General features: G+C 40.1%; 1 protein-coding gene across 1 annotated transcript in view; it reads right to left on the bottom strand.

Annotated features, from left to right (window-relative positions):
- Positions 1-6,785: 6,785 nt before the first annotated feature.
- Kdm7a (lysine demethylase 7A) overlaps positions 6,786-21,863 on the bottom strand; it is a 63,110-nt gene continuing 48,032 nt past the window's right edge. Inside the window, exons 12-20 of the mRNA XM_027391512.2 lie at positions 21,019-21,228; positions 18,971-19,095; positions 18,633-18,787; positions 17,445-17,542; positions 16,814-16,962; positions 16,487-16,695; positions 15,073-15,158; positions 13,885-14,158; positions 6,786-13,087 (exon numbers count right to left, since the gene is read on the bottom strand). Coding sequence (XP_027247313.1) covers positions 12,993-13,087; positions 13,885-14,158; positions 15,073-15,158; positions 16,487-16,695; positions 16,814-16,962; positions 17,445-17,542; positions 18,633-18,787; positions 18,971-19,095; positions 21,019-21,228 — 1,401 coding nt within the window. The 3' untranslated portion in view covers positions 6,786-12,992. The remainder of the gene's footprint in view (positions 13,088-13,884; positions 14,159-15,072; positions 15,159-16,486; positions 16,696-16,813; positions 16,963-17,444; positions 17,543-18,632; positions 18,788-18,970; positions 19,096-21,018; positions 21,229-21,863) is intronic.

Raw genomic sequence — 21,863 nt, 5'->3', positions numbered from 1 at the left:
AAGTAGCTGCAGAGGAATAAGGGCAGCCCTCTAAAGAGTTTTGAGTCACACCTTAGAGGCAAGGCTCACAGACTGTCACAGAGACAGGGTTAAAAGGACCCATTGGCTGTCCGGTAGAACAAGGAGGATTGTTTTGCTCATCAAGGGAACCTTATTGACAATGGAGAAAATCTTACAGAGGGGAGAATAAGTCTTGGGCTGCTCACCAGGGCCTCATACTAGGCATAGGATCATATTACCTTTGACCCAGCTTTGGCACTATTGCAAAGTACATTGTATATTTCCTCAACTCTGCCAGAAGAGAACCGACCTTGTTCCTTCCTGTTACCTACTGGAAGCCTGCCTAGTGCAGTACCCATATTCAGTAAACTTTGAGGAAGGGAATAAAGGCAACATGTCACTCCTAATATCACCGCCCCAGTAAAGTCCAGAGGATTAACTCCTGAATATCTTCTCTGGAAATGAATGGGCTAGAATCTCTTCTTCCAAACCTCACTTGGTTTAAGGGAAAGTGTCCATCCAAAGCATCATAGGCCAGGGGCTCTGTGGAGTCCCATCCTTCAGTATTCACCAGGAGAATCAACACTGTCAATATACCGGTAAGAAAGTTTTATATGGATTTATGAACTACTAAGAACTGTCTGAAGGGGTATGTGTCTACGGGTGTCTTGTGGTCTTGTGTATAGGTATCCTTATAAGAGGACTTTGGACACAGGTATGAACAGAGAAAAGATGATGTGGAGACACACAGAAGATGATCATCTACAAAACAAGCAGAAATGTTGGGAATAGATATTTACCTCAAGGTTATCCAAGGCACCAGTCCTTTTATGATGGTTAATTTTTTGTCAACTTGATGGATTTAAAATCACCATGGAAACAATACTCTGAGCATGTCTGTGAGAGACTTTCCGTATTAGGTAAACTAAACACAAAAGACCCACCCTAAATGTGATCAGTGTCAAACTGTGGGCGGGGGTCCTAGACCGAATAAAAGGAGAAAGCAAGCTTCACTTCCTCACTGCAGCTGCAGTGTGACCCGCTCCATCAAGATTCTGCGGTGATGACTCCCCCACCATGGTTGACTGTAGTCTCAAATGGTGAGCCAAAATAAACCCTGCAAATTGCCTTGTCAGGCATTTTGTTGCAGCAACAAATAACTAATACACCTGTACTTTGATCTTAGACTTTTGACCTCCAAAGCTGTTGCAAGTAAATCTCTTCTGTGGAAACTATTACAATCCCCAGCCTGGACAAACTCACTCAAGATGTGACCACCTCCCCTGACAAAAAAGATGTTGGCTTCACATAGACAAGAACTGAGAAAGAGCCCGTTTTTTGGAGTGTCAAATCGTTAGGGAAACAAACAAACCTGTACCCTATGGCCCACACTCCCAGTGTTGCTGTGTTTCACTAAATGGTTCAGATTTAGAAATTGCTGCACACTGTTGAAGGATGTACCTTGGGGTGAAGTTGTCTCTGTTCAAGAGCTGATTTTCCAAAAAGAGATTTTTACAAAGTAGAGGGTTTTGTGCTGAATAGTTGGTTTTACTCCAAGGGTCACTTTCCCTTCTCTTGAAGCCTGTTCTATGCTTTTAAGGTCTGACATCCCTTGTCCCCAAATGTCCAGCTTCCAGAGAGTATGCTTGGGACAGTACTAGTAGAGGTTTAGAGAGCCAGAGGGACAACCAACCTATTGTTGGTATTCCCTGTGTCTACACTATGCTGGAAGCTCAAGTTCCCATGCATTCTGGTACTTCCTTCTCTAGCAGTAATGGCCCCGCTTTTACAACTAACCCCAGGAGCCTCAGCATTCCTTTTTGATAATTGTTTTATTAAATTATGTAAATACTAAATTTGAAAGTGCCAAGTGCATTTTCAAGAAACCTCCACAGATACTAGGTTGAAGAGAAATACCAGTAGAGGGGTCCTGAAGTAGAGGCAACACGGAGTGGAATATTTCTGAAAATGGTTTATTTCCCCTTAGTCTGTGAGGAATCATATTGAATGGAGAAATCAAACCATTTCCTTTCAGTGCCTAAACCTTGGGTTAACACCTGTTGGTATGCTTAGCTTTTTGTGTGGTGTCTAGGGAGCTAAGTGATGAAGACAGTGTGGCCTTTCTCACCTCATCACTTTGCTGTGAGGAAGTCATTTCCAGAGTAGGGGAAAGTGGCATAAAAATCTAGATCTGATGTGTAAATGGTTACCACTCAAGAAATAACTAGTATACTTCACTCCAGGAATTGAAGCAGCTGCCAAAGGTTGGCTCAGCTCAGGAGAGGATATAAGGCAGACATCTGTACCCCAGATAAAACATAGCCAGTGAAGTGTTAGGAGTTGATTCTGTAGACATAAACATATGTGTTTGAGACAGAGAGAGACTCATGTATCACAAGCTCGAACTCATTACATAGCCGAGGATGACCTTCAACTTTTGATCCTTCTGCAGGGTTTCCCGAATGCTAGACAAGCACTCTACCAACTGAACTACATCCCCAGACCTGTGGTGACAAATACTAAAGAGAATTTTGTTCCCAGTTTCCTGGTTACTCTCGTGTAACTAAGGAGAAAGTAACAAACTTGGGGAGAAATTATTTCTATATTGAAGATGTATGTGCCAGACAGTACACATTTTATATGGGTTACCTCAGGAAGGACAGGCAGAACTGGGGAGAATGGAGGAATTGTAGATTCATCCTTGCTCCTACTGGGTGAAGATATGACTCACCATATTGGGTCATAAGGTAGGAAACACATATTGGTAGATGTAGTCCTGGACTACATCAAGTAGCCAGACTTTCAGGCCTGCAATGTCTTATTTCCAGTGTTCTAAGCCATTTCTGTTTTGGGTTTTCTCTCTCTGCAGCTGAATCTACCTCTAACATACCACATTGAGGGTTTTGGTCACAGTCCTAAGTGCTTCAATGAGAGCCAAAGTGAGCATGGTTGGTGATGGCAACAACAGAAGGCCATATGAGAAGAGTGCCAAGCTAACAAGAACATGTTTGCTCTTCTGTTTATTCAGGGTATCTTTCTGAGATTTAGTGCCAAGCTCTACAACAGGAACTGATGATAGCTCGGGGCCCTGGTCCTAGACTCCGGTTAACAGGAAGGACACAGATAAACGTGGAAAAGTCAACAGTAGCAGTACAGTGGGGGAAACAAGTGACCGAAGGGCTTCTCTGTAAAGCCTTAGAATTTCTGGTGTCCATGTCAACCCACCAGTTCCGGCAGACGATCTGTGAAGCAGCAAGAGTGGGACTTCTCAGGAGCTATGCAAAGCTGTGACGAGCGGCATGTGTTGAAGCCACCAAGCCACTACAGAACAGAGCAGTGGTTCTCAACCTTCATAACGCTTCTCCCTTTAATGCAGTTCCTCATGCTGTGACCCCAACCATACAACTATCCTGCATTGCTACTTCTTAACTGTAGTTTTCTGCTAGGAATCATAATGTAAATATCTGGGATGCAGGGTATCTGAAATGTGACCCAAAGGGTTCACACAGGCCGAGAGCCACTGCCATGGAGCATGGTTGTCAGATTCCAGAATTGCTGTTACCTGCGTTTGTGTGTGTCCCCCAAAGTCTCCAACCTTGATGACACTTCTACCTCATTCCCATCCTACCCACAGGCAACCAGCCACTATGCACACACTTCTGTGCACTGCTCCCTCAGACTACAGAGATCTGAAGGCACTTGGCCAGCCACATGCAGTCTGCTTCTAACAGAAGCTGGTCCCTCGGGGAGCTATGCAGAACAAAGAGGCTGAGGCTGGGTTGATGCAAAAGGGTCGACAGTAGGATTTTGCAGATTTACAACTAGCTGGGAAAACTCACACTGGAGGTCTTGCTTTGTGTCTGGGCCAGTGGATTCCAGTGGGATAGCTTGTGGGACAGTACAAAGTGTGCAAGAAACAACAGTAGGGAACTTCTAGGTAAGAGTCAAACACTAGTTTTTATCATGAAAAATTGCCCAGGTTAAATTTGCTTTTAAAACCACTACATAAAAAAACTTTTGGAATTTATATTCATCTTTATAGAAAAAAATTTGTTTGGGCAGTGGTGACATACACCTTTAATCCCACCATCCCACCACTCAGGAGGCAAAGACAGTTCAAAGCCAGCCTGGTGTTCAGAGTAAATTCTAGGACAGCCAGGTCTACACAGAGAAACCCTGTCTCAAAAAATAATTTTTTTCTCAAATTCTAGCATAAAAATGAGCTTTAAGTTACAACATATCAGAATAAAGATGAAAAAAAAAGTATAAAGATGGAACTGGAGCGGTCTCCATGGTTAGTGGACTTTTCTGGAAAAGGTCTGGAGTTGGATTCTCATCCATCCATATGAGGCATTTCACATGGGAGGCTGGCTCACATGGGATCTAATGCCTTCTTAGCCTCCGTGGGCTACAACTGCCCTCACATACATGACCCCCACATTATCACATAATTAAAATGAAGATATGTGTAAGATTGGAGGGGGGCAGATTGGGAATAACCTGAACAAGGAAGAGAGGGAACAATGGGAGCTCAGAAGTTATAGGAGATGAATGACAAGGCTCTGGATGGTGGAGCCCAGCATTGAGATGGGTCTTTCCTGTTTTCTTCCCTACGTGGGCTGAGAAACAGAAAGGGATAGAGGAGCAGGCTTCCATGCAAGAGGGGCTGCCATAGCAGCCATTAGGGCTATGGGCTGTGTGTCTGGAGAGATGTCAGGCAAGGCCTGTTTTCATCCTCTAGTTCTCAGCTTTGGAAACACTTAACTGGGTTCACGTCTTACAACAATGCCGCTCAGCCACTACCTGTTCTCAGCCTACCTTCTGTACCACTGAGAACAGCTCTGAGCATCCATGTTCACAGTGTGTACAAGAGACATACTAGGAAATCAGATGAAAAATAAAACTTCTACAACAAAGTTTTTTTTAAGGATTTCTTTATTTTTATTTCATGTGCATGTAAATCTATGTGAAGTTGTTGGGTCCCCTGAAACTGAAATTATGGGCAGTTAATGAGCTGCCATATGGGTGCTTGGAATTGAACCTGGGTCCTCTAGAAGAGCAGCCAGTCATCACTGAGCAATCAGTTAACCACTGAGCCATCTCTCCAGCCCCTACAACAAAGTTTCACTCTACACAAAAATATTTGGAACAAAACCATTCCTACATCAAAAATGATGTAATTCCTCCTTCATAATTCAAAATACACAAATGTGTGTATATACACATGTGTATGAATGTATATATATATTATAGAAGAAATTATATATTCTATATATATTATATATTCTATATATATATAAATTTGTGTGTCTATATATATATATATATGTGTGTGTGTGTGTGTGTATACACACGTGTATATGAATGCGTGCACATACATGTAGGGGTTAACACTGGGTGTTCTTTCATCATTCCCCACCTCATATATTGAGGCAAGGCCTTCTGCTGAAACGGGGACTCACTGATTCAGCTAGTGTAACTAGCCAGCCTGCCCCAGGGATCCAGTCTCCACATCCCAACTGCCTGGCATTTATATGGTTGCTAGGGATCCTACCTCAGCTCTTCTCCCCAGTCCCAAGTTCTACTTAATGGTAGGTGAGCCTGGACATGATACTTACCTTCTCCATACCTTAGTTTCACTTGTACAGGGTATAAGGTACTTCCTATCTCACCGGGATATGGTGAGGAAGACTAAAAATGTTCCCTGTACATAGTGAGCCCTCATGATGAAGTAATTGAGACTTGTGATCCAAATCCCGTATGTAGCAAAGCACCTGGTTCTTCCCTCTTAATCCGAAAGAGTGCAACACCAACAGTCCCTGGAATTTATTTACTAGTCCCACAAAATCAGGCTGAGTTTGGAAGATGAGGTATGCCCATTATTTCACCATTGTAATAGGTGACCACTAGGAAAAATATCTCCTAGATCTACAAAGAGTTTCTCAAGAGCAAGTTTCTACGGTTGAGGTTTGTCATCTGTCTAAAAAAAGACTAGTCATGCACAGTAAAGGAAGCTGCAGTGCTCCAGCCCCCTTCTCTTCTGCGGGGCAGAGGAGGTGCCAAGGATCCCAGGTCTTCTGTTGCCTTGGTTCTCATGAGCTGCACTCATCCGAGGCTTCCCTGCTGCCCATGAAAGTACTGCCTATGGTGCGTTCCTTGCTTTTTGACACCACTCCTTCCCTCCAATGCAAGAACCTGCCCTTTTTGTATCACCCCTGACCTGTCACAGCAGGTCCCGTAACCAAAACCATGCCTGCCTTCCCTCCCTGGACCTGCGCTTAGATGCTCCCTTACCAGGCAGCTGAGCCTTGCTTCTCTTCCCTTTTTTGTCTCACAGTGGCCTAGTTTTAGTTTTCCCAATCCTGTAACACTGCTGCTACAGTGTCAGGCACACTGTAGGTGGCTACTAAACACTTTTAAGATGCCCGGATGGGAACAGTATATGCTCTAAGAATTCATCCATTAAAGAAGTAGTTTTTAAGAAGAACGAGAGAAGCACCCACACCTGTCTCCACCCTGAAGTCTCACCTTGACAATCACTCATAAGTCACTCTTCCCCAGCAATACCTCTAATGAGATAAGACATTACTTTTCACATTTAAATCCTCAGAAATAGTAAGAACATAACAGTTTTCCACATTCTAGGGTCTTAAGATTCAGAAAAAGGGAACAAAGTCAGAATTGGATATAGAATTCAGGTTTTTTTTTTTTCTTCAGAGAGACATTTTATACAACTTTCAACATTTATACTTTTAAACAAAATGAGCAAAAAATACACTGAGTGCTAAAAAAATCAAAACAGAAGTAATACAATTTTAATTTCAATATTTAAAAATACAGAAATTAGGAAGTAAGAATTCTAAATACAACTTTAAGCAAGTCACTTGTCTTCCCCTATAATAATAATATAAGCTACTTAAAGACTTACAAATTCAGAGTAAAACAGGAACAAAATAAATACTGTACACTTTCCCTGCCTGCAGGCAAAAGATGGGAAATACTGTTCTGAATAAAAACAAATGCTCTTAAAGCTTCAGCATCCCACTTCCCAGCCACACCCCATTCCATTGTCACACAGTGTGTTTCTGTAGTCAAAAGGACACATGTGCACACACACTGACTGCCTACACACAGATGAGACACTACTCTGCACACACCCCAAACAATTAGAGTAACAGTCACCAGGGACCATGGACATAAAAACCAGTAAGGAAAGTCAGGCTAGCAAAACATTACTACAAAACTAGTAAGTACCATAGCCAACAACTGTCCTGTTTTCAAATTTCACAGAGTTAAAACCCCTAAAACCAATACTTACCCCTTCCCCATTACCACCCTCCAACACCCCAAAAGAAAACTTGCTGAAACACTGGCAAAGTTAGATGTTTCACAATAAATGTGAAAGTCCATACTATATAATCTCTTAAAATGAACCTTTTCATCCTTTCCACAGCATGAAACTGTTATGGCTTAATTATATTAAAAGTAGAAAAGTCTTTCCCAAAGGAAATACAGTCTGCAAAGACACACATGCATTTCCTGTCAGTGCTATTTCATACTTCACAACTGCATGACTCGCCTGTGCAGTCAAGAGCTGTTTTTGGAAAAACTGAGGTTACAGCATTTGATTCAGTCTAACCATAAACTGTAAGGCCCTTAGTTTGGTTTAGGTTTCTTTTGCACGATAAAATAACCTTGGGGTTCACTTAGCAAGTTACACCTCAGGTCCCTGACTATATTGTGTAAGTTATATGCATGCTTTGTGAAAATAAAATGTTAATTACGAATCTTAGGAGGAAAAAATATTCTAGGCAAGGAATCAACTCTACAGTTAATGCTGGCATTTCTTACCAAACAAAATCCACCAAAGAAATGTAAGCATATGTCTTGATTATTTTATTCCTGCAAAATAGTATATATTCTAGCACTTATGATAATTGTTTTGGTAAAAAAATAGGAGGGAAAATAGCTGATTATTTTGAAAAGAACAAAAAAACCCATTGAAGACAAACTTTTTATGATTAAGTTGCATTTATGACTGCTTTCTGTAATGAAGAAAAGTGAATCTAGAGTATCACAGGTCTTGCATAGGTAAACTACTTGGAGGTCAAGGGCTACGTGGTAGCCAGGGTTTCATTAATGAATAGTGCAGAACAGGTAAATTTGTTGGAAGAATCATTGGATACATCCTTTAAAAGATTTTAAACAAAAAGTGTAATGTCACAGTTAAGACAAAGCCTTAAGAAACTAAAAGTGTACCAAGGGTGACGCGGGAACCTAAGGGCGTCTCCAGTGAGTGTTATTTACTTCTTCCCAGTAAAAAACGGGGAGACTTACTACAGAAGACTAAAACTATGGTAGTGATGACATGCCAGCTGCTTTGGAAATAGACATTCACTTATTAAAAATCTTTTAAAAATGTTTATACTGAGGTTTAATTATGCTCAACAGCAGTTTAGGGAGTATCCTAATTCTTGTTTCTGTCTAGCTTCAAGAACATACACAGACAGCATCCACAAAGCAAGCAGAGATTGCAGTGTCAGAGAACAGGGTCTGTGTAAGGAAACAAAGTATCAGAAATCCCAAAGCCACTGTGTGTCCCTAGGCAAATCTCTCTATCTCAGTTACATTGATCACTGTTATTGACTAGCTTTCCCTAGATAAAAGATATGATGCTTAATTTTTTGAGATTGTATTAGATAGAAGTCTAGGGTACCATTAACAGTCTGAAAGCCTTAGGTCCTCTTTGCTCTCTTTGTGGTACTAGGAATAAAACCCAGGGCCTTACACATATCAAAGGCAAGACCTTCTCTCTTATACAGAGAGAAATTAGTTTAATATATAATGGGAAAGATGAATTTTTGAGAGAAATTTTAGATTTGCATTATGAAGTTTCTTATTTCTCTATGTGAAAACTAGAAATTCACATTTGCTATTTTCTTTCTAGCAGCAATACCCTAGGCCATGCGATGGTTTCCCGGCTCTCAGGGACTGCCTCACCACTGCAGAGCATCCTCTGAAGCAAGCCAACACTGGTTTTGTTGAGCACATTAGGCTGTGTTACCTTCCTATACTAACCCCATGACTTTTCTCTCCCTAGCTATTAGTACCTAGCCCTGGGCTGTCTTTGCCAAGTTCTTTTTCCTAGTCATCTTATTTCCCCCCTAGTTCCATGGGTAGCTGCTAAGTCATTTTAAATTCATCACCCATTTAACTTTTATACCTGAAGAGTATGCCAAATCTGGAGAACAGTACTAATTTGTCTTTGAGAGAAAACCTACAGCTAGCTTTTCTGCTGTGTAAATAATCATCACTAACTAGATAAAAGCTCTTACTCTTCTGCTCACAAACCAGCTCATTTCTTTTTCTTTCACTTCAAGAATAAAATCTGATTCTAATTCAGCACCTTGTTAGGAATTTTTCAGGTTTTACATAGCATGCTCTGGGCATACAAGAGATAAATAGAAGCAGTTTTCATTTATAGATTTCTCTAAAGGTGTACTCTTATCAGTTGTAACTTAATAATTAACTGACATAATAGCTGAAGAATGCTGGTCTTCACTGAGTATCATTAAGTACTTTTTATCAAAACTTAAAAATAAGAAAACAAGGGCTTAGAAATAAAACTCAGAATAGTTTACTGACTCGGGGTTGCTCAGCTGACACAAATGGCACAACATGGACCAAAATGCAGGTCCTCTGCTTTCTTCCAAGCCTCATCACACCACCACACCCTTGTATTACCAACAAAATTACTAACTTGTGGGATTTTTCTTAAATGTTAAAGAAGAGGGGTCTTTTTTTTTTTTCTTTAACACTTCCACTTCTACAGTGGTACGTCTCAGTTGATTCTGTTCTCTTTACAAATGGTTCACCTTCTGCTCAAGTGTGCTTGAAGTGAAAACAATACTGCTAACACCCTGGAGAAGACACACCTTCACAGACAGACAAAACTAAAACTGAGACTCCTCTGCAATACTAACTAGTTCTGGCCACACTGTAGATGTCTGATAAATACCTGCTGTTCTCATAGGAATAAATACAGTAAAATACATTGAACAGGAATTAATTAGGATTAGTAAAACACAGAATAATATTCAACTAGTATCTAAGTATTAAACTAAGTATTTAACTAGTGATATAGGTGGACTTGTTTGTGGTTTCAGTAGATGGTTCAATTTTGTGTGCTTCAAAGATACACTGTATTTGTGAATTTCAATGTATTCCAAAGATCATGAACTACTAAGCTGTCAGTTTTGTATTGTTAACTATTCACCAATATTGGAGAGCATGATATTATATAATGTTGTGAATTACAGTACAGTAGATTCCAGGTTAAGGATCACTTAGTTGAATTACAACAGGATAACTACTGCTATTAAAGCTGCATGTTAAATCATTAGTTCTCAATTTTACACATTTCATTTGCTTATAACTAAGTGCTATCACTGCTGCCTTCTTACTTTAGCTGTGGTATACTGCTTATAAGTGAGACTACCTAGAACTGTTGAGCCCAGATCCTGACAGTAGTCACACCTCTAAGTCCAGTCATTTCTCTGAGATAAAAGGACATATCACAGTTGGGGAACTATGTAAGAGGTCTGACTAGAAAAGTCACTGGCTGTCTGGCTGAATTTTTATCAACTCAGAAAAGATACATGGATTCCTTGTTAGTGGCTATATTAACTTGCTGAAAGTTTTGTAATTTAGTCAGTTGTGGGTTAAAATGATCGAAAATGAATCCATAGTATTGTTACTTAAAAATTCCAAATATTGGCAACTCAAAATTAGTGTTTTATCAGCCTAAAGACACAGGGTGGATACTGGCCACAATTTTAATTCATAAAAATAAATTGTTTTAATTTTTATGACCAAAAGTAAGTAGCTAAAATACTTAAAAGTTGTTTTAAAGAAATCCAAATCATTATAACTGAAGAAAGAAATCATCTGCTTATTTCTTAACCCAAAATAAAAATGTGTGTTCTAACAAAACAGAAAACAAAGACATCACAGTGATAATATTGTGGGAAGGGGAGGGGCCAGTCAATCCGGAATTTTGCATCTTGAGACACAAACAGTGCCTGGACTGAGTTCCTCTCCTACTGGACACGGCACAGGGCAGGCACGGGCTAGAGAGGCCTTTACAGATACTAAGAGTTCCATAAAACTCCTTCCTGACACCCAAAATGAAGTGAAACTTTGATCCAGACAATCTGGACCAAAAAGGTGAACTCGTAACTTCCTTATCCCTTGAAATATTGTAAAAGACACAGAATAAGAAATATCCCTCTTTGGAAATACATGTTTTGAATGAAACTATGAAAGGTACATAATTCTTTTCTTACAACTTAATGCTTAGTGCAGAAGGAAAAGTCCAGCTACCTTACTGACTGAGAAAGAAAAAAATCCATTACGCAGCAATATTTCTCCAGAAAAATAAATTTCATGTTATTTACCTATACTGTCTTTGTAGGAATTTATGAAATATGACACCACCAGGCCCCCCAAGTATCAATTTATTTTAATGCCATGAGGGGGAAATAGGGAGACTAAAAGAGACTAAAAACTAATACAAGCAACTGAAAATTTGGATTTAGTAAAAGTTGTACATAAAAGCTATAAATGATTATCTTAGCTAAAGCTCAACCAGACACTCAACCTCCATATGCTAGTAGCCAAGACAAATGGAAGGAACTGCAAAAAGCACCCATTTACTCCAAATATCTACTGAGATAATTCTTCAAAAATTAAGCACACACACACATACACCCACACACACAGATCTATTCCAACATGCTTGTTTCTATACAACTTAATATAGTATAGTCCTATTGTATTACGGCTTTTATGCAGATTTGAACATCCTAAATCAAACTGTATTTCTAAAAAAGTTATGTCTAGGTAATAAAAGCATGGTAAGATATAACCTGTGGTAGATGTTGGCTCTTCCAACACCAGCAGTATGAAGAAGGCCCTCTGTAATTATAAAGGTTTTTGAAAAAACTACAAACATGACATTTTAACCAAACCTACACTTTCCCCATTAGTAGGAAAAGGATATTAAAGCTGTTCTCTTTGGGACCTAGATATCATCAGGGGAAATGAAAACAAAATAAGCCTGTTTCTTTACATGTACAAGAAAACCACAATGTCAAAAGAAATGAGAAACGAGGACTCTTTTATGTGGTTCTTAAACATTGGCTATAAAGGTGTTTCCCTGCAAAGAGAAGAGTCTTGGGTCATCTCAATATGTTGGGGGGTGTGGGGGGGGTTGCAGTGGAAAGGTGGGGTGTAAGGGAATCAACCTGGATAACAGTATGCACCTTGGATGTTAGCAAAAGCGAAGCTAATAGCTTATAAAAAACACATGAAATATATAAAATAAAATGATTTCATATACATCTTAATTTAAAATAATTAATGCATCAAATCCCTGTTTAAGACTTTAACCTGAATATCAAATTTAAGAGTCCAGACTAGCTACTGTTACTGTGGCTCTTCCCCACATGTAACACATACACTATCAAAAATAATTTAAAAACCTTCACATTCTTAAATCTAAATTAGTGAGATATTTCTCCAGAAATCTTCCAAATAAATAGCTTTAAAAAAGAAAGAATTTAAAAGCTGTTAACTTTAAAAAAAATCTGTTAAATAAATTATTGATAATTCTTTATCCTACTACTGAAAATAAATCAAGACACTACCAACAACAAAATTAAATTCAAGCCCTGACAAGAGACCCCTCCCTTTCCAGTTCAAGGTCTCTTTTTAAGGTTCTACCCTCCTTCTTCCTCTCCCCCACCAGGTCCAAAGGGTTATTGCTGAGTGGGCGTGGCACAGTGAAAATGCAGCATCAGGTTCGTTCTGTTCTTCGGGCAGTATTCTTACTGTACACACAAACTGCTCCAGGCAGGGGACAGTGGAAACTCCAAGTTTCCACACCCCAAGACTGGCCTCCAAAGGAAAGAGTGACTGAAATAGCAGCTCTGTCACACAAAGAAACGTGCATGGCCATTTCTGTTCAACTTAAGGATCTTCCCAAGTCGTTGTTTGGCTGTTGCCATTCCTTTTTTTGGACGTTTACCTATAAAACACCAACAACACTGTTAATACAAAAAGTGTATTTGTCATATAATACCTGGAAGACGTAAGACTTAAGGGAGAGATGTGTTGGGTCCCATCTCTGGACTTCATGCCTTAAACCCCTCCCACTGTATTACACAAAGAGAAAGGGCAGCGTCCCTCCAAACTGTGCTTCAGCAATAGAGTAAGCTACAACTTGATGTATTCCTCATGAACCATGGCCCTTCTGTGCCTCAGGTCATTGTTGTTTCTTCTGTCCCTTCCCTTAACTCAGCCTAGCAAACTCATCCTTTTGTTGCCCCCTCATTCAAGAGATTTACTGGGAGGGAAGAATCCAGGAGGGTGGCAGAGGACACAAACTCATCTTTTTAAGGGTCTACTTCCTCCTGAGCCTCAGAAAGCCACTCCTGTCCCTCAGGATCGGCTTAAGTGTCCTCTCATTGCCACTACAGTAGCTCATACCCACTGCTCTCATGCTGCTGTCCATAATGCGAGAGACCATGACTACAGAGCAGCAGCTCTCAACCCTTGGGGGAAGGTCAAACAACCCTTTCTCAGGATTGGTCTAAAACCACCAGAAAACAGATATCTGCATTACAATTCATAACAGCAGCAAAATGACAGTTATGAAGTAGTAAGGAAAGTAATTTTATGGTTGGGTAATCACCACAACATGAGGAACTGTATTAGAGGGTTGAAGCATTAAGAAGGCCGAGAACCACTGGCATACAGACTGTCACTACCTGCTACCACTGCACGGTCACAAACATACCTACCCCGCTAATATATACAAGTTACCTTTTGTTGCCTGGTTGCTGACAGGTGGCGGGTTTGATGCAGGTCTCTTGGTGGGGTGAAGGGGCACTGAAAAAGATGTGTCACCAATAGGCCTCTCTGGGCTTAGACTGCCGTTACTTATCTGGCATGGCCCTGAAACCAAGCTGGGACTCAGCATGTACTTTCCATTTTGAATACTTGAGTTACTGCTGTCCACACAATGCCTGCTTTGTGCCTTCTGACTGATTTCTGAAGAACTTTCCTTTTTGATGGATTTCTGGCTTCTACTTAAATCCTAAAGAAGGAAAGAAAGAAATGTAGCTGTGTTTTCCAGGTTTCAGACAAATGAGGTATTTAGGCTCTCTGCATTAGAGAAATCAACAAAGATGAGGAAACACATTACTCAATTTTGGTTTACTTTTTTCCCCTTCTGTATTATGTTTCATATACATACATACAGAGTGTGTGTGCATGCCCATACACAGGATGCATGTGTGGGAGGCAGAAGACAACTCGTGGGAGTTGTTTCTCTCTTTCTATCATGTGGGTACCGGACGTCAAACTCAGGCCATTAATTAGTCTTAGTGGCAAGTGCTCTTCATCAGTGCTCAAAGTACCTATCCCTCATGATCATCAGTTTAGTCCATAGCCAGTCTTAAAGGTTTGCAAAATTAGTTCTTATTACTTAAGTTTTGAAGTTCACTAAATCAATATCAATCCCAGAACTGGAAGGAAAACTGAAATAGAAGCAAGGGACCCGTAGTTTTCTTAGCTCATCAAGGTTCTCACTGTAATATGCTTACTTTTGGAGCTCTCTTTCTACCATGTGGGTCCCAGGAAGACCCAAGCCATTAGGCCCGGTAGCCAGCACCTTCACCAGCTAAGCCATCTTGCTGGCCCCATATTACTACCTCTTTTCAAAGGTAGCTAGTATAAGGTTCATCTCTACTATATTAGTTTGCTATAAAAATCCCAAGATCCAGGCCTGGTTTTTCTTTTAACTAGGAGTCCCTCTTTGAGTCTCTCATGATAATTAAGTCAATTTGTAAGGGAAAAAAATGCTACTGATAGGGCTTTAAATTAACTGAGAGGTCATGACCAACATCAAAAGAGAAAGGAACTAAATAGACACATGAAGTTTTAAGATGAAAGCAAAAATAATACTGAACATTCTAAATCTCTTCCTCATATTTCCACTTTGGAATATACCTGAGCATTAAATCGGGACGTTCTATCAAACTGTTTAGCCCAGGATGATGTCCTCAAATCTGGATCTGCAGCTCTGTCGTGGTATCCTAGAAAGAAGTTTTGATTAAGTTATCTTTGCACAAACTTATTTTAAAACTAGCCCAGGGCTTACAACTGAAAGCAAATATATGTTGACATTTCATTACACATTAAGTATTTCCATACCTTTTCTTTCACACTTCTTAAAACAAACAAATCCCACAGTCAGCAGCTCACAACCAAACTTGCTGTTTCTTTTAATTTTCTTGAAACTGTCTTTGTATGGCAGAGTTTGTGCTAGATGCTAGCAGACCTATAGTCAAGTACTACGGCCATGTGTTGTCAATGCAAACCAAATGCCATGCACACATCTCTAAAATGACGTATTTTCTATTAGGACAGAGGTATTTATTTCCCTGTATCAAGGGACCAAACAGATTATAGGGAGGCAAAATGGGGTAGAGAAAGACAGGTAAACCCAGATTTAAATTTGAGTTTTTTTCCAAATATCAATGCAACTTTAGACAAGCTATTAAACCTTTCCAAGGTTCAATTTGCTCTTACACAATATGCAAAGATTTCAGATCAAGTGATCCTGGGTTCAAATTCCAACAGATTTGAATAATACCTATGTAAAGTACGTGCAAGTTAAATTAACCTCATCAAATCATACTTCCTTTTCATGTAAAATGGAGGTCAAGGTCCTGGCACACAGATGACCCTATTTATGTGGGGCCGAACACGATTGCTACAAGTCCTTTTCTCAATCCTAAGATTTTTGGGAAATATTTGCTTTTCCCTTCTGAAAGCACAGGGAAGAAACACTAAGTGGCATTCCTGGCACACTTCGTCTGCTCAAAGAGTTTGAGAAAACATAGCCTCAGTCAGAAAGAACTTATTCAAAACTTTTCCTCCTTTCCTAAAGGAAAATGGATCAATTCTGCAGACCACTTAGAACACCAAACATCCCTTCCACTTTGGGAGCTCTTACAGTTGGTGACAGGAAAACAAGACTATCTTTGCAAGAGAAATGATAGAAGTAGGCCTGTGGACACAATTCTCAGCCCCATGTCATTGACATTTGAGTTTTAACATTTGAATTACATTTTTAATTAACTGTCCTATGGAGGTCAGGGGACAACTTGTAGGAGTTGGTTCTTCCCACCATGTGGGTCCTGGGGATCAAACTCAGATCACCAGGGGGTGGGCAGAGAGCCCCCTGAGCTGCCCTGCTGACCCATATTTTGAGTGTTTATGTTTGCATCTTACGTGACTATATAAAAAGGGATTTCTTAATGGTAAACAGTCCTTATTCATATAATCAACTAAGATCACAATACTATTCAATTGGGAGTCATAAATTACTTTCCAGAGATCGATAATTTGTGTTTCTTACCAAATTCCACTTGTTTGTCACAACGATACAACTGCCTAAGCTCAGGGTTACTGCTGTGGCAGCTGCTGGGATCCTGGAGAGAGTTCTTCTCACCACTGCAGTCTGTGCTTTGTGTCTGCCTTTGTAAACACGTGGAATAGTGCAACCCTGCCATAGACAGCATGCCCTGAATAGCTTCTTCCTCTGTGCTCGTCGAGGTAGGACATTCCCTAGGGAGCAGGTGATCCAAAAACAGTGTTGATAAAATATTCAGTAAATTTAAAAGCTAAACAGTATTTTCAGAGCATTTACATCACAATGTAAAGCAACGACCATCCACAAGTCTACCTTTTAACTGGAATTTCATTTCTAGATGGCTTCTGGCCCTTTTGAAGGAGGTTCCTCACTACATCAGATTCCTCCTCAAAGTTTGATGTTACTTCATGTTTCTTTTCATCACCTGAACTTTCAGAATCTTCAGTGGCAAAATTAATTTTCTGAAATAATAAATCATTAAATGGAAACAAAGCTAAAGACAAATGGACCCACGCTGTACAGACTAATTGAAGTTTATCTGTTAAGAAGTTAGAATCTTAATTATCGTAAAAATTGGTTCTTTGTAATCAGAATCAACTTCCTAGAACTGTAATAACCTACTACCTGAATACAGAACACGGTTACATGCTTTTAGGTCAAATACAATATAAACTGTCAGACCATAGACCACGTAAGAACTTACTGCAAGCAGCAGTGTCTCTGCTTCCACCCTTACCAGAACCTAATAAAAACTGCTTATGAATGTGACCAGTCACAGGGTGCTGTGTGTTCACAGTAATACTACAGGAAGACCCTGTGCTGCACACCCAGAGACAAGCTTTGGGGAAAGCTGTCATCAACCTTCCTCTCCCAGGTGAAGCTACATGGGTGGGTGTTCAGCATCCCATCAAATGACACATAAACCTTGGGATTCTAAGCATACCAGTGCAGTGCAATCAGGTCCAGAGTCTTCTGAATCAGAAACATCAGAATATTCTGATGTTCTATTCCTGAGTTCTGATTTCACACTTGTAAAAATTCCTGTAGAAGAATTCGTAAAGAAGAGACAGGACAAAAAACAGTCATTCAAACTTTGGGGCAAGATGGAAAGATGATCTTTAAAGTCTACCCAGTTTCAAGATGTCTTTCCATCTCCCCACAATGTCTCTCCTTTCTCACTCCTTTTATTTTCCCACCTTTTTCTCTCTAATTGACCAAGAAGCACTGACTAAAGTAAGTCCTTAAAATACCTGTGGTATTTCTTTCTTTCCAGGGGGAAAAAATCCTTTAAAACTAAAATGAACTACAAACTGCTTCTGGCTTTCTCTTGTTATCTCACTAGAGAACAAAAAGCAACTCTCAAAGATCACTGCACTCACTGCCCTGGGTTCAAACAGTTTATGATCTAGACTCTCAGCACCACTGCATAGCAACTGTCCCATTGGTTCTCAGTGATGCCCTGTCTTGCCCTGACATGTGAACAAAGTTACCAACTGGAAGACCAGACTTTCTGAGAATTAGTGGAAACTGAGCTATTCAAAATTAATCCAATAATATTCATTATGCTGAACACTTAGTCATCAAAACCTAATGATTTTTAATTACTTTTTAAATGGAAAGGTATAGGCTGCTCTTGAAAACTGTTCAGGAATTAAGATTTATTCAAAGAAGAAATCTTCAAGGAGGTGATATTACTACAGTATCTGATACTCCTATTACTTTACTTGATGATAATCAATTGGCACACCAATAGAAGTTCCCTGTCAACAGTCAATCAAACATTATGAGAACCAAAGACAAGTTAGCAAAAGCCATATGTGAAATGAAGTTAACCTTGAAACTCCTTCTGGGGAGTAGGCCATAAAGCACATGAGCTTTGAAGAGACATTAAAAACAGTGGCTCTGCCTGTGTCTTGCTGACCATTACATGCCCTTTCCCTAGAGATCAGTCCCCAGCTACCACACCTTATTTTACATGCAGCATTCACATACAGCACTTGCCTGACCGATCAACAACTCAAAAACATTTTGGCTTTCCCAGCAATATTATAAACACAAACATTTTCATCCTACAACAGCTCAAGCACCAGCAAGTTACCCATTGCCATATTAATCAAAGAACGAAACGTACTGTTAAGTGGTTTTGGAAATCCTTCACTTTCTGTCCCCTCTCTTCCTGAGCTCTCTTCTGTCTTTATGTCTGCCTTCTTTATTGGTTTCTTGTCCTCTTCATTTTCACTATCTGCTGTATAAAGACTCCGATCTGCAAACAGCTGCCTCTCATCCCTGCCACGGAGGGAAAATCATGTCAGAAGCAGTGCAAGGCTCTGTGTCCCCTCCCCTCCATTCAGACACACTAGAGAAATGAGACCCTTTCCCTAATTGCCCATGCAATAATGTAGATGACAGATTAAATGAACAAAAGGGATCCACTAAAATTAATCTGACAGTTTGATCTACTTTACGTACTTAATTATTCTTCCATTTGTCAGCAGTAATCGTAGATCATTATCTTTTGCTCTCCAATCAGGTACCGTGGAAGATGGCTGGAGATGTTTGTTGAATTTTCCATTCAGTTTAGAGCTCAGTGTGTCCTTAAAAGTACAAAGCATAACTGACCTTCAGACAGGCCTGCTCAACTGTAAAGACTGCATGCTGCCCCTTCTCCCATGGTCCTGCCTTGTAGAGGGATGGCAGCCATCTAGGCTTGGAGATACCTCAGTGTCCCACAATCCAGAGCTACTCATTCCAACAGATTCAGAATTGCTCATCTTTCAGCAGGGCCATTTGCAAAAAAATCATTTTCTACTATAAAATGCAAAATCTACATAGAGCAAACCCAAACACAGGCCTTTTTTGCAGATGCTGAAGGGCTGGCATCAGATGGCCTTAGGAAGTCTCCGGTTCGTTGGCTGTTTTTTCCTGATGAAGCTGTGGTGCTCCCCACTCACCCCAACCCTGTCCTCATCCGCCCCACTCACCTAACCTTGTCCTCATCCTCCCCACTCACCCCAACCCTGTCCTCATCCTCCCCACTCACCCCAACCCTGTCCTCATTCCTCCCCACTCACCCCAACCTTGACCTCATTCCTTCCCACCCAGATTCTGCTTCTGGGGCTAAAGAGACAGCTCACAGGTTAAGAGCACTTCCAGAGGTCCCGAGTTCAATTCCCAGCAACCACATGGTGACTCACAACCATCTATAAGGAGATCTGGTGCCCTCTTCTGGCATGCAGGCAAACATGCAGGCAGAGCAATACACATAATCAATAAATATGTCTTTAAAACAAAAAAGAAAAAAACCAAACCACTATCCGCTTCCACACTGCTTTCTCTAAGCTCAAGAACCGCCACTTTTTATAAAGAGATAATAGGAACTTTATTTTTTTAACATATAAAAGATCCTCTTTGAGATCTTCTTCCCCTTAATAAATAGAACTTTTCATGAGTTTCCCAAAATAACTATGGGTTAAGTAGATTCAGAACCATTTCATCTTAAAACGGCATAATGATATCAAATATAAAAACACATAAGGATGTAATGACTATGTAATTTCTTTTAGTATTTTAAGTAAGCAATACCTCCACCTTACTTTCAATTACCTGTCAATCCTCTAACCCACACCCTCCCCTGCCTCTGCCTAGTACACCAAGACTTCTCCAAGTATCCTCCAACAGATTTATTCTAACACTTTCCCATTCTCATAATTGGACTGGTTCTCTTGGCTCAAGGACAGTCTTTATCTGTCCAATTTATTGTATTGACTAATTCAAAGCTGTTTTCATTTGACTTTTTTTTGTTAAGTATTGAAGAAGTTCAAACATTATGAGCACTTCAGCAAAGCAGCCAGCCTCTACTTCCTTGCTGCCCTACTATTCTGGGCCCCCCTCAAAACACTCAGCATCGGAAACATATATTTTGTTGCTGCAAAAGGATTTCACTGAGAAAGGGTTTCACTGTACAGCCCAGGCTGGCCTTAACTTGGAGTAATCCCCCTTGCCTCAGACTCCCAAGTGCTAGGATTACAGAAATGTACCATCATGCCCAGCTTAAAATTAATATATATAGTTTGTTTGTTTTGTTTTTCTCAGTAGCTATGGAGCCAGTCCTGCAACTCGTTCTGTAGACCAGGCTGGCTTCAAACTTATGGAGACCCACCTGCCTCCCAAGTGTTGGGATTAAAGGCATGTGCTGCCACCACCACACTCTAAAATTATTTTAATCTATGTCCCTATCTTCCAACTTAAATTCTGATAAAATCTATATGAGGGTAGGAACTCAAATTTGCTTGCTCTGGCATCTTCTTCAGAGCCCAAAAGAATGTGTAATATTTCGATAAACATTTATTTATTTTATTGAGTAATAAACATGTCAACAAATGAATGAAATCTAGGTACCTTAAAATCACACTGTTGGCTAGAAAAACTAGATTCCCTGGTTTCCCACAGACAGAAATCTTAATTAGCCTCTCTCTAAATCGAGAGTAGAAACTAGCCAGACTACTACATGTACTTGCCTCCTCCCATGGACACATCTCTAATCTTTTGAGGACTTCCCTTGTATGGAGCTCAAGGATGTCTAGGTTAGAAGGAGTTCGGACATGATGATCTCGAAGTTTCCTCATCTTTCGCCGGGAATGATATGGTGAAGATGCTTCATTTGAAGGCCGTGAAACTGGACACACAGTAGGAATTCCCTGAGATTTAACTGGTTTACCATTTTCTTCCTATAAGAAGCAAATTCAGAGCATGTTTTATGGCAAGGCTCCTTCCTATACATATACCTGACTAAACAACTAACCATAAAAATACGTAAAAACAAACACATCCTATTTAATCATCTAAGACACAGTTAAATCAAAGTCTCAACTTTATTCCCTTTCCTCCACATACTTCCTGAACAATGTGTTTCAGTGTTTTATTTTGGGAGAATTTTTGGATGGGGGGGGTTCCCCTGGACTCAGCTTCCTAAGGGCAAGGATTACAAGCATGGAACCAGCACACCAAACTTAAATCTCAAATTTGTAATATAAAATTGGAGTTGCCATTTTCAGAAACGATACTCGTGTTTACTGAACTAGAAATTCTGAGTTTATTCTGTTCTGGTTTTACTGTGCATGAGACACACACGCACATATATGTTACAGATAGTATGTTATATACATAAGACTTTTGATAGGAAACTCATTAAATGACGTTACTATCACTCTTTAGTAAATTTTTGCTACATCTGAAAATACATGAAATATTCTATTCCATGGATAGTAAACCTAGCATAGCAATCTTTCTTAGAGGGTTGGAGATTTAGCTCAGTGGTAGAAAGCACTTGCCTCACAAGCATCAGGCCCTGGGTGCCATCCTC

Source organism: Cricetulus griseus (genome assembly GCF_003668045.3).
Source record: "Cricetulus griseus strain 17A/GY chromosome 1 unlocalized genomic scaffold, alternate assembly CriGri-PICRH-1.0 chr1_0, whole genome shotgun sequence".
NCBI classification, from domain to species: Eukaryota; Metazoa; Chordata; class Mammalia; order Rodentia; family Cricetidae; genus Cricetulus; species Cricetulus griseus.
This window is presented reverse-complemented; position numbering and strand designations above follow the sequence as displayed.